General features: G+C 35.9%; 1 protein-coding gene and 2 pseudogenes across 1 annotated transcript; all 3 read left to right on the forward strand.

Moving 5' to 3' along the window:
* The first annotated feature begins 2381 nt into the window (after positions 1 to 2381).
* On the forward strand, positions 2382 to 5211 carry LOC121268408. Its single transcript, XM_041172673.1, has 3 exons — positions 2382 to 2606; positions 3219 to 3550; positions 4806 to 5211. The coding sequence occupies exons 1-3, from the start codon at positions 2493 to 2495 to the stop codon at positions 4969 to 4971; spliced, it is 612 nt and encodes a 203-aa protein (XP_041028607.1). The 5' UTR covers positions 2382 to 2492; the 3' UTR covers positions 4972 to 5211.
* LOC121267943 lies at positions 5064 to 7545 on the forward strand (annotated as a pseudogene).
* Positions 7546 to 7567: 22 nt separating this feature from the next.
* LOC121268410 lies at positions 7568 to 11554 on the forward strand (annotated as a pseudogene).
* The last annotated feature ends 2436 nt before the right edge of the window (positions 11555 to 13990 follow it).

Genomic DNA, 13990 nt, shown 5'->3' on the forward strand with positions numbered 1-13990 from the left:
TAATTGACCAATGGATAAAAGATTTCTCTCTAAATCCAGAACTAAAAGGACATCAGGTAAAACCATTTTTGAAGAATTCAAACCAATGGTTGCATCACCAATATGTGTAATGTGTAAAAAATACCATTACCTATTAGAACATGATCAGATCCAACATAAGGACGTAAGTTGTGCAAAATACCTTCATGAGAGGTCATGTGGGCAGAAGCTCCTGTATCCGAAGTCCATTCATCATTATTGGCCTCTAAATCAAGGTTGAGAGCTGTAAATGCTTTTGGTAGGTTGTCAAACTGAATGGAGTGATTAAACTTTTGCCAACAACGAATTGCAATATGCCCACGTTTGTCACAAATTTGACACAAAAGATCACGGTTGGATTCATGAGGATTGTTAGTAGGCACAACTGCAGAACCCTGAATATTTGGCTTCACAGTAGGTTGATTAGCAGGAGAAAACCCTTTACATTTTAATGAAAAATCAAATGATTGCCGAGCCTATCGTTGAATTTTGAATTGTACTATTTTCCATATCTTTGAACTCTGGATTAGGTACAGGTTGAGCAGTTGAACCTTTTGAAATTGGAAGTACAACAGTAGGGGTAGTAGCATCACCTATAAGATAGGCAACAAGCTCTTGACTCTCGACTAAACCAAGAACCTGCTCATGCCAGAAATGATAATTCTCATACTTGAGTCTCAATATGACAAAGTTGCCAACATTTAACGAAGCAGAAGACATTTTTGCAGGTAAAGTAAAAGAAGAGCCCTCTTCACAGTTTTGGACGCTTTGATACCAAGAAGAAAATAAAATATCGATGAAAAAGAAATCTCATCACACAGAAAATGTGGGAGTCATATTGTATATATATCAAACTTGTGTATAATATGTTGAGTTATATAAGGCAACAGTATGCGCTATACAAGGTAACATATAGCAAAATAAAAGGAGAAAAATTAGCATTATGTCTTTTGATGAGATTCTAATAAGTTGGCATATAATCTCTTTGCAGAATAATCGGACTTCATATCTTCTATGCATGATTCCATATCAGACTTCTTGTTATTTGAATTTTGAATGTTATCAGGAAGTACTCACTAATTTTCATGCATAATCACTAATTTGATTAAAAAAATACTCATTTAATTTCTCTCTTAAGTTTTATCTTCTAGCAAATAAAAAAAAAAACTTCATATTTTATTATCGAATTTTTCTACTATTTTTATTACATACAGATCGACATGGGAAAATTAGTATATATGAATTATATTCATCATATTTTGTATAAGAGAAAACTTTCACATCCAAAACACAATTCAGAAACTAAATATATATAGTTTTGAGTATTTTATTGCAGTCGGCTACAATCGATCTCTATTCATAAATTTTGTGACCAAATTGATCGAATTGCAAAGAGTCAAATTCAATTTCTAACTGATTCAATTAGTTAAATATTATTCGAAGTCAAACCATTTTTTCACACCATAATTGAAGTTACATTACCAAAATCATTGGTCCAGTTCACAACTGAGCAATACTCAATTATTCACGATTCATACGTATAATGAGTTTGAAAATTATTACCAAACTATGCCTTTTGTTTATTAAAATCATTTTAAGTATTATATAAGAGAAATACTTTAGTCATAAAGATGTTATACAAAATTAAATTTATAAAATGATATGATTTGATGTGGTATATTAAATTATAAAGTTACTTTTATTAGAAAGTAAATCTAACTGATTATATGGAGTAAGGTCAATTTGTGAATTTATTTTTATATAATTCATTTGTGTCCGTGGTACTTTCCATTACATAATTATGTGTTAGACATATTATATATATATATATATATATATATATATATATATTATACAAGTTTGCAAATTATTATGAAATTAATAATAATTTAGAATAGTTTTGAAAGACTTTGGCTCCGTTAGATACAAAAACGATTTCATCTCATCATTACAACTTTTTCAAGTTTTCACACAAAATATAGTAAGTAATTTATATTTTTAAATTTTAAAATAATAATAATATTAAAAAATAATATTTTAATAATATTTTATTCAAATTTTAACTTTTATTTATGTTAGATTTTGATAGACAGTTCAGATGAGATGAAATGAAATATTTTGAATAATTAGATTAGATTTTGATAGACAGTTTAGATGAGATGAGATGAGATGAAATATTTTAAATAGTAGTTGAATAAAATATTATTAAAATATATTTATTATTATTATTTTTATTTTAAAATTTAAAAAAATTAAATTATTTATTATATTTTGTATAAAAATTTGAAAGGTTTTATCTATCAAAACTGAACCTTAAAATCATCTCTTTCCACTATCCAAACGGGCCGCCCTTCATGCGCATGTAGCAGGTCCCGACTCCGAGTCTCCGGACAAATCCATTTGTATTTTCCTTGTCTCGTTCAAACAAATCGACCTTTCAAATAAAATAAAGCTTTAGAAAGTCGAAGCGTAGGATGACGAGGCTGACTCCTATCTTGCGAAAGGGTCGGAAAGCTCTTCAAGATTTGGACTTGCTCAAGGTCTTGCAGTCTGAGATCGCACACGAGCACTCCTTCAATCGCTTTCAGGTTCTATATCTCCTTCTACCCTCCATGCTTTTCCTGTTTAGATATTCGATTATTTCTTTTGCTTCGATTGGATCGTTATTGAAATGAATCTCGCGCTATTCATGGCTCAGCCTTCGCTATCCATTTATTGAAATGAATCTCGCGCTACTCGAGCATTAGATGTGTGAAAGGTAAATGGGATTTATTTGAGTGCAAAAACGTCGTGTGAATGTGAAAAAAAAAAAAAAAAAAGGGTTCTTGAAGCTTCCAGCCTCTTGAATACCTGAATTTAAGAGATCTGAAATTTATTTCTTTGTTTTAGTGGTGGTGGTTGAGGGAGGGCTGCATGAACTTGTCTTGTGAAGAAAATGACTCTCTATGTGAGCTCAACTTAACAAACCTCTGTGCCTATTATTATTGGGAAGGGTAGGGCATCCTGTCCTATCGTCCCACTCCGTTTCTAGATAGGGAACGAAGCTGATAGAAACAGAAAGCTGGTTTTTTTTAATCGGAATATGTTTCTTATCTTCGAATTTAAAAATATTTGGGAATGTAATGACTTGTGTGCCTAGCCTTGTAAAACTAAGAGGATTCGACCCATCTTAACTTGTATGTGTGTTGATATGTAAACAGAACAACCAAAGTGGTTCCTTGGGGAATTTTTTGGTGGAATGGGACTCGCCCCAATCCCAAGATGTGGTTTTGCGCAAAACATGCGAGTCAGGTGAAGAGGTTGCTGTATCAGCCGTGCTTGGTCCAGTGGCATATGGACAAGAGAGTGTGTTCCCAAGGGAAGTTTTGATGAAAGTATGTTTAAAAAAGCCTGGCTTGAGCTCAATGTTGCAGTTTGATTGTGGAGTTTCTTACAGAGGCAATGATGTATCTGAGTTTGACATCCATAATGCCAACTATATCCCATCATCAATTCGTGTTGACTCCTCCCTCTACAGAGGCCCAATATTCAGGTAAAGTTTTGTAGTCATATGGGTGTACTAGTTATCAACCTTTACATATCCTTGGGGTAAAAGACTTTGCTTGCTTGCGATAGTATTGCTTGTATGTTAATCCTTCAAAGACTTTGCTTGTATGTTAATTCTTCAAATCCACATAATCATGTGAGGCATGATCTTTGGTCTAAATATATAACATAAACAGCAACCACCAGATATAGTTGGTTTGATGTGTCCTATTATCAGTTGGAGAGGAGAGTCCTGTTAGGAGAGTTGCATTACTGGTTTTGCTTTGAGCTGGTTTCTCTTAAGCAGACTACTAACTAAGATAGTGATGTGTTTTCACTTAGTAGCCAAGATCCACCATTAAGATTGGTTATGAAAAAGTTTCTCTGTAGATTGATTGGTACTGTTGATTGGACTCTTTTAAATAGAATGCCATGCATGTTTCCAGGAGGAAGCCTTGAGGTTAAACTCACTAATGATCCATCTGTTTTGCAAAAAAGTAGATAAATAATAATAATTTTTTCTTTTATATTTTTCTCTGCATTTTCCTCATCCCTTACTTCATAGATGTGATTTCCTCACCGTGAGTGTTAGCCATAATGGGGCTGTATCATGGTTATACTGATCTAGATTAGCTCACATAGGTGTTAATTTAGTCCTTTATTAGAGATTATGCTTGGTGTTAACTTCTTTATATATTTCAATGATAATAGCCGACCTCATGGTTTTTCTCACAAAAGGTGCCACCCAAGCATACTGGATGCATACAAGAGAGTCACCTATTTAGAAGGAGAAAAAGACTCCTCATAGTGAGAATGCTATTTTCCACTGTGTTTCCTGGTTTCCTGAGCGCTCATGTTGGTTTTCTGGGTACTCATCTGAAGAGTTTGTGATCCATACATTTCCAGTATAGTCTGCACCTTGACAAGATATAAGAATAATGGAAAGGGATGGTAATGACAACCTAAAAACTCATATTTTGCTCAAGTTTTTAGCGAAGTTTGGAACATGAATGATGAAGACTGCTGTTATATCTCTTCTAGTTTAACCGTATAAGTGAGGGTTCTCTATCTCAAGGAAATTCTGATTTTATTTTTTCTAGATCAAATCTTACTTATTTTTGTCTTCAAATGCCTAAGCGCACAGGCTATTTGTTCACATCAAATCCATCATGTTAATTTTTTAGTTTTTTTCCCTCCTTGTTCTGGATTCTTTGTATTGTTATCATCTATGTTATCGTTCTTTCTTTTATGTCTATTTGCAGTTCTTTGGACCCTCAATTACAAGATGCTCTCAAGGAGTACTTAGTATCCAAGGGAATTGGAGAAAACCTAACCAACTTTCTCTTGCTTCACCTACATAAAAAGGAGCAAGTCCAATATGTGAACTGGTTACACAAACTCGAATCATCGGTAACAAAAAGCAAGTGACAACCAGTGGCAGATTTAATCCATACATGCTTATTCTTTCTCATCAATACCCAATCCTTCTTGTTGTATGAAAATTTGTCATGTAATATTTCATGCAGTTTGGACTCAACCGCAATAACCAGCGGGATATTATTGTAGTTTTTTCTCCTAGTTACAGTCTGGGTTATCATGTTGGTAACCTGGATGCGAGCAATTGGAATAATTTCAAGATTGAAGGTTATGGCAATTAGTTTGTAGCTACCGGAATTGTTATGGTTTTTGCTGTTTGGAACCAGCTTGAGCTCAAGTGAATTGACTTGGATAAACTGATAAAATTGGCTGCATTGCTGCAACCTTTTAGGGGCAATCCTTTCATGAATTATTCCACTGGTTTCAAACTCTGCTCCAGTAGGGGTTGGAGGTGCAGCATTGAGCATAATCCAAGAAAAAAACGAGTGCATGAATGCAATGACAAAGGTTTTGACTGGGTCCGTCGAACAAATAAATTATTTGAAGGCATTGAAAAATAACGAGACATTTCAACTCTCACTTGAAGCCCTGTAACTGTAAGAGACTGGGATTTGAGGTTTGGTTCTCCGGTGGCCTTTTCCTTTGGGTTACCCGATAAAAGACATTGAATTGAAAGCCAATATGAGGGCGGATGTGTGCTCGCTTCCAAATACAAATCGGTGCACTCATTGGTTTTCGACCTTTGCGCAGCCGAACCTCTCAATTCTCTCTCTACAGCCTCAACCAAATGCTTAAGCCGCAGGGTTCAATGGTAAAGATTAAAGAACCATAGTTGTCCTTTTTTTTTTTTTTTGTAATTTCTTATAGGAAAATGACTTTTTCCTTGAATTCTCGTATAAAAAAAAATCAGAAATTTGAAAAAGGAAAAGGAAAAAAAAGGTTTTTTCATTAATGCTTGTCTAATAAGGTGCTAAGTATCACTTTTCCTATTCATTGTTAGAGTTTGAGCTCCCCGGCCCTCAGCTTCCTTGACTCGCAATAGTTTATAACTTTCTGGAATTTCTGGCTGGAAAGTTAATCTATAATTCAATGATTTGGATAGGGAGAAGAAAAAGATAGATTTTTATTCAGGTAACTATAGACGGGAGAAGAAAAAAGATTTCTACATATGACTTGATTGTTGGAGATATTGTACACTTGTCAATTGGGGATCAAGTTCCAGCAGATGGGATTTTGTATATCAGGATACAGCTTGTTGACTGATGAATCAAGTTTAAACCTTTTCTTCTTTCAGGAACTAAAGTGCAAGATAGTTCGGGAAAGATGTTGATGACAACAGTTGGTATGAGGACCGAATGGGGAAATTTGATGGAAACTCTAAATGAAGGAGGAGAAGATGAGTCTCCACTGCAGGTGAAGCTAAATGGTGTAGCCACAATTATTGGTAAAATTGGCCGGCCTTGCTTTTGCCGTGCTGACATTTGTGGTATTGACAGGAAGGTGGTATCTGGCGTAAAAAGCACTTGACCATGAGTTCACAAATTGTTCTTCAAGTGATGCACTGACAATTCTAGACTTCTTTGCCACTGCAGTGACCATTATCGTCGTTGCAGTCCCTGAAGGTATAAGGATTGCCATTGGCAGTGACTTTGAGCCTTGCTTTTGCAATGAAGAAATTAATGGATGAAAGGGTGCTTGTGAGGCATCTCTCTGCATGTGAGACAATGGGTTCCGCTAGTTGCATTTGCACTGATAAGACAGGGACATTGACCACAAATCATATGATGGTTGATAAATTATGGATATCTGAAAATTCTATAGAGGTAAAAGGTAGGGGGATGAAGATGTGTTAAAATCGGTTATATCAGGAAGAGTTCTAGCTAGCCTAGGCATCCTATTGCAAGCTATATTTCAAAATACTGGCTCTGAAGTGGATAAGGATGAAAGTGGAAAGAATATCATTTTGGGAACGACAGAATCAGCAATCTTAGAATTTGGCTTGTTTCTGGGTGGAGATTTTAATGCCCAGCGCACAGAGTTTAAGATACTTAAGGTTCAGCCTTTCAATTCAGTTAGGAAGAAGATGTCTATGCTTGTAGCTCTTCCTGGTGGAGGGGTACGTGCATTTTGCAAAGGTGCATCTGAAATTATACTAGGAATGTGTGACAAATTTGTTGATTGCAATAGAGTCATCTCCGTGAAGAACAGGTAGATAATATCACAAATATTATAAATGGCTTTGCATCGGAATCTCTGAGAACTCTCTGCTTGGCTTTTCAAGATTTACAAGACACTTCCAATGAGAGCAGCATTCCGATAATGGCTATACATTGATAGCAGTGGTTGAAATAATGGATCCTGTACGCCCTGGGGTCAAGGATGCAGTTCGAACTGTTTAGCTGCTGGAATTACCGTCCGTGTGGTTACTGGTGACAATATAAACACAGCTAAGGCCATTGTTAGAGAGTGTGGAAGTTGGAGTGGCAATTAGAAGGACCAGAATTTCATCTCATGTCTTTTGAATAGATGAAGGACACTATACCAAGGATTCAGGTTCTTAAAAGCTTGCTTTCAAAAGTTTTGACTTCGAACTATTTCTCCCCTAAGATGATTGCAGATTCTTAATTGCTTACTGTGGACAAAGGTTATGGCTCGATCTTTGCCATTGGACAAGCACACCTTGGTGTCCCATTTGAGAAGTTTGTTTGGTGAGGTTGTTGCTGTTACGGGTGATGGGACCAATGATGCTCCAGCCTTGCATGAAGCAGACATTGGACTTGCTATGGCCGTAGCAGGAACAGAGGTTTTTGTCACTGTTTTTTTCATTGTCTTTTCCCTCCCTTCCCTTATCTGTGTAATATTGATGATTTCGAATGGCTAAGCCAGGCGGGCTTGATATCGTTCTAATTCATAAGTCTCAGTTTTCTCTTCTCCATCATGTGTTCTTATTTTGAATGAAGGAATATGAAGATCTAACTCTTTTAGATCTTCATCTCTAGGCCTTTTCAAGGCCATTGGAGAACTTAAATCATGCTCCTTCCTTTCTCTTTTCCATGGGTTGAGCACACTTGAATCATATGGTACTTTTACCACTGAATCCAAAGACAACATTCCCCTCTTCGCGTGTGTTTTTTAGCACACGTGTGATACAAGATATTTAAGATCTCTCATCTATCATTATAAAGTCTTCATCAGCCTGACATGAATGCATCACATTATCTTTGGCATTTAGGAATATCTTGGTCATTCAGTATCATTTTATACTTATGGACTTGTATCACTACTATATGTTGTGCTGCTTTGTAGGATGTTTTTCTATTCGATTTTTGTTTTATTTCTCACCTTCTCTTTCTATGTATATAACTTTCAGGTTGCAAAAGAAAATGCTGATATCGTTATATTGGATGTTAGGACGTGCGGTGTACATAAACATCCAAAAATTTGTGCAGTTGCAGTTAACGGTTAATGTTGTTGCTCTAGTGCTCAATTTTGTTTCTGCATGCATCTCTGGTATACATGATTATGAAGCTGATTTCTTTTCCTATCCGAGATTCCATACTACATATGTTAGGCAACAAAAGAACTATGAAAATTCCAGTGTCATTTCCAGGTTCTGCTCCCCTAACAGCTGTGCAGTTGCTTTGGGTCAACATGATTATGGACACTCTTGGTGCACTAGCACTAGCTACAGAACCTCCAAATGATAGGCTTATGAAAAGGCCCTCCAGTTGGTAGGAGTGTGAGCTTCATCACTAAGGCCATGTGGTGAAATATTATGGGTCAAAGTTATATCAACTAGCTGTCCTAGCAGTTCATAATTTTGACAGGAAACAGCTATTAAAACTTCGGGCCCGTTTCGATACAGATCATCTCATTTCATTTCATCTTATCTTATATAATTTCAATTAATAATGTTATTACTATTCATAAACCATTTCAATTCATCTCATCTTACTATTCAAACGGACCGTTAGTTGTTCTGATGCAAGTGATGTTCTCAAAACTTTGATATTCAGCTTCTTTGTCTTTTGCAGGTATGTCATGGTGGTATCAACCAATCAGGAAGCCCTGCACTTGAAATATATTCTGGTTTCTTTCTGTTATTGATATCTATCTCTCCCTATTTTCAGGCTAACTTGTTGGAAATATTTTTAAAATAATTAATTATATATTATATCTATTAATATTAATTTTGAGTTATTTTGGAAGTTGTGAATTATTTTGAAAAGAGAGAAGATATGGAAAGGTATAAAATTTATTATAGTTTGGGTCTACATTCTAACCATAAGCCGTTGAGTGGCTTAGGCCTTGTCTGAATTCATAAATCACCTCAACTCATCTCATCTTCATCATTATAACTTTTTCAAATTTCCACATAAAATATAATAAACAATTCAACTTTTTTAAATTTAAAAACAACTTTATTACATTCTTACACAAAATATAATAAACAATTCAACTTTTTCAAATATTAAAATAATAATAATATTAAAAAATAATATTCTAAAAATATTTTATTCTACTATTTACAAACTATCTTAACTCTTTTCAACTCATCTCTGAATCCAAACGACTGTAATATTGTAGCTTCCCATTTGATGGCACCATGGGATGGGTTCGAATCACAACTCTTCATAGTTTTGTTGATTTATGAAGAGGCCCAAGAGACATGCGGCCAGCCAACATCAAGGTATGCATGCGTGGGGCTCTCATGCATTGCAATGTACGGGGATCAAGGGGCGCGCGCGCACAAGCAGCGAGGCGCTGCAATGCTTGGGAAATTGAAAAATAAAACTCACAAAGGGCGCCCACCATAACTCTAACTTAGGGGATGTTAAATCGTGTTAACGAGTTGTGTTTGTATCGTGTCAAGATATGTATATTATACTATATAGGTCAATCATAACCCGACCCGTTAAGCTTATCGTATCAAAATCTGAAATCCTAATACGACCCATTAACATAACGGGTCGTGTCGTGTCAATCCGTTTTGACCCGTTTATGTAAATGGATTGAAACAAACCCAAAATTAACCATTTTAATCTAGTTAAGTTTAGCATAATTTTATATAAATATTAAAATCACAATATCTATAAAAAATATAAAACTAACTACAAGTCTAAAATTACAATCCAAATAATAAAAATATCGAATTAAAATCCCAACAATTTTATTTTTTAGGTATAAGGGTATAATTGTAACTTTAACTTTCTTAACGAGTCATAACGGGTTGACCCGTTATCAACCCGTTAAGCTATCGTGTCTTAACGGGTCAACCCGTTTTGACCAGAACCAGTTAAGGGTAAACCCTAACCCGCTTTTATCGTGTCGTGCTCGTGTTGGGTTAATGGGTCGTGTCACATATTGACACCCCTACTCCAACTAGTGCCAACCGGTTGGAGAAGAAACAAGGCTACCATTGGACTAAGTCCGACTGATGCGTCATATGGCAACATGGATAATATATGTACCTTTTCCGAACAGTTTTTAGAATTACGAAAAGTAATAACTTTTCGTTCACAACCTTTGGTCATCTATAAATAGACCCATTAACCTGTCATTTGAATATCACAGCATAGAACTTCGAATTCTCTCTCTCTCCCAAAATTTTCACTTCTTCAATACTTGTTAGAATTTTGTTCTCGAAAGAACAGATTTTTAATTTCTTGGTTGAATAGTAAAATTTGAAGGTATTCGAGGTCTAATTTCGTATGTGCATTACGCAGTTAGATAAACAGACTTGTTCTGGGCTTCATTGTATCTTGGAGGCAAATTCGCTTGTAACCCGTGTGCATACCGTTATTGGTGAAGGCGAATATTGTCTCAAGAAAAACGACATTGTAACGCATCTTGAGGCAAACTTTCTCTCACTATTTATTATTTTTGCAGCTCCTTTTGCACCAACATAACTTTTGTATTGTTATTGGGCATATGTAGAAAACAATTGATTTCTCTTTCTTTACCTGTAGTCCAGCTAGTTAAAAGGATGAACTGATGATGTATTGGACCAGTATGTGCAACCAAACTTTACATGGGTTAACTAAAAAATGAATTTACAGATCACTTGTCCTTTGGATATTGTCTGTGCTTCTCAAACACTTGTAGTTAATTGAAGTGTCCAGCATGTTTTTCATCACTCTCTACAACTTTTGAAAAGTAACAAAATGTGTGCATTTATGTTTCATAATAAGCGCGGTGCTTCTCCTTGCGGATTGCCTTTTTCAGGTGTTTAATAAGATAAACAGCCCGGAGATAGAGAAGAAAAACATATTCAGAGGAATGTTTGGCAGCTGGATATTCCTGGGAATCATGATTTCTACAGTGAGTTTCCAAGTAATCATAGTAGAGTTTCTGGGGGATTTTGCGAGCACAGTGCCACTAAGCTGGAAACTTTGGTTACTCAGCATCATTCTGGGATCGGTAACTATGCTGGTTGCTGTGATCCTAAAATGCATCCCAGACAAAAGAGATGCAACAAAGCACCATGATGGTTATGAAGCGCTCCCCGCTGGTGAACAACAGGCTTGATAAAAGGCAAGGTCAAGGAATACATCTATCTTTCCTTGATTATCCTGCTCATTATTTTTGTTTTTTTTCTCTTGAAAAATGATTTACCTGACAAACATATCAATTAATGTGATTTGTTATGGTACATCAAATTGGATTTTTTTTTTTTTTTGTGAAGTAAATTTAATATATCGCATTTAATCACATTGAAGAAATTCATGACCCTAACTCATCTCATAAATAGGATTGTTCATCCGAGCTGGATTTTTTTCTGGCCCAGTCCTAACCAGGTTCCGGTTACGAGTTTCAGCCCGGATCAAATCCGGGCCGGAACCCGTATTATAAAAACCGGATATATCCGGTCCGGACTTGGGTATGAAACCTGGGTTCCGTATTCATAACCTGGGATTACCGGATTTGTATAAAGGCAAAAAAAAAATCCCGTTCCTTCTGCCTGTGACCCTGGATCCCCCCCTCCCCCTCCTCTCTCAACCCTAGCAATTCTACGAAACCCTAGCCGCCGTCGTGATGATCTCGATGGTTACTTGATGGAGAGGAGTAGTTGATTCGAGTACACTCTCTCACCGATGGCTTGCGGAAGCTCAGCTTTGAGAATCATCTCTTCCTCGGCCAAACTAGCCAACCCTAGATCACAGTATCACCTCTTCGCCCACCAATACACTCATACCCATCAAGCTCTCAAACCCATCTCTCACCGACATCCAGCTGAGCCTTCTAGACCTGGTAAAATGGTACTGCTATCATCCATTGAGATGGTTTTATTTTTGTTTGTCAGAGAGAGCAAGAGCAAAATGGTACTGCTGAATACAATATTGTAAGAAAGGTGAAGGAGCACCACAAGAAGAGGGCCAAGGAAGCCAAGAAGCTCTCCCTTAAGCACAACTGAAGCCAAAGGCCCTCGAAGCCCGCCGTGCCCTCGCTCTCGCCCTCGAAGAGTTGGAGCAAAAGAAAGCCACACGCAAAGAAAGGGTACTCCCCATTTCCTGCCCTCATATTATTGCGTGTTATTTTGCTTGCTCTATGACTGAATCGGTTGGTTTTTATCCTTGCGTTATTGCACGTGTATCTTGTTATTTTTATTTCTTGGTGTGGATTGGGCGTTTATGGAGAAAATTATACCTACACACGAGAGATATTGGTGACATTCAATGTTTGTTTAGATGGATTTTGTGTGCTTGCTTCTCATTCTCTGTGCCTAAACTGCATATGGGTCTTATAAGTTGCTTTTAAGCTTAAAGTCTGGATTTTTGGAGATGGCATAGATTATATTAATAAGGTAGTGAAGAGAGTATTTAGTTTTGGAGCTTTTAGAACTGTGCCTCTCTACCTGGTTTGTTGATTTGGAGGAAAAAGAATGATAGAAGTTTTGAGAACAATGGAAGAAAAACTTATTTCTTCAATACTTTGTTTATTTGGGTCTGTTATGTTCTGTGTTGCCACATTTTGTTTACGATACTTATGAGTTATGTGTAGATTCAAGGGTTCAACGATTTTTGTTGAAGAACTCTGTTTTTTTCATTTTTTCTTCTTTATCATTTATGTTTTGGTTATGTTTAATTTTTATACTTATCTGAATGCTGCTGATTCAAGTCCATGCCTGCATTTTCTAAAAAATATCATTTTTATTGTAAAACTCTCCTTTTTGTTTTGTTCCCAGTGCAGTTACTTTTGCCTTCTGCTTTTTCAAATTTATTCCAGCTTGTGCACAAAATTCTTGAAACTTGCATGTGCCATTTTCTATCCTTCAAGAAGGAAAATCATAATTAACCCCATTTAAACTTTTAAAATAATGTCAGATCTCATGGCCATAAAATCATCAATTTTTACACTCATTTTCTTTACTCTCTTTTAATATTCTATTTGAACATAATATGCAAAACTAGTTAATGAGCTTTTTGATTTTTTGGCTGCAGGAATTGACAATGGACTATGATTTGGTATGAGATTAAATCATTGATGGGAAGACTGTGCTACTGATTTTGTAACTCATTTCTTGTAATTTCATGTTTGGTAATGTAATTTATAAATACTATAATATGTAGTAGACTACATTGTGATGCATACATAGATGAATATTGGATTTGTTTTTTTTTTTTGTTTTACATGCATTTAGTATTTTTAAAACGTTTCGTGAACTTGACTTCTTAGAAAAAAAATTAATAAAATAAAGACTTTTTTACTTACTTTAAAAAAAAAAAAAAAACCGAGTACAACCCGAATTTCAGGTTCCGGCCCGGGTCTGACCCGAATCAACCCGGCCCGGGTTTGAAACTCGAGTTCCGGTCCGGGTATACCCAAATTGGAATCCGGATGAACACCCCTACTCATAAAACCTATTTAACAAGAGATGATTGTTCATTTCTTATAAACATATTTAAGACTATCCACAAGCAATGTGAGATTCTTTCTCAACACCCTCCCTCACATGTAAGCTAATATTTTTCATAATCCTTGTCACGGGATAAGTAGTGTAGTCCCCATTTTGCCCTGTGATAGGCTCTAATATTATAAAGAAATTCACGGGCTTAACTCATCTCATAAA

This window comes from Juglans microcarpa x Juglans regia, chromosome 5S (assembly GCF_004785595.1).
Source record: "Juglans microcarpa x Juglans regia isolate MS1-56 chromosome 5S, Jm3101_v1.0, whole genome shotgun sequence".
NCBI classification, from domain to species: Eukaryota; Viridiplantae; Streptophyta; class Magnoliopsida; order Fagales; family Juglandaceae; genus Juglans; species Juglans microcarpa x Juglans regia.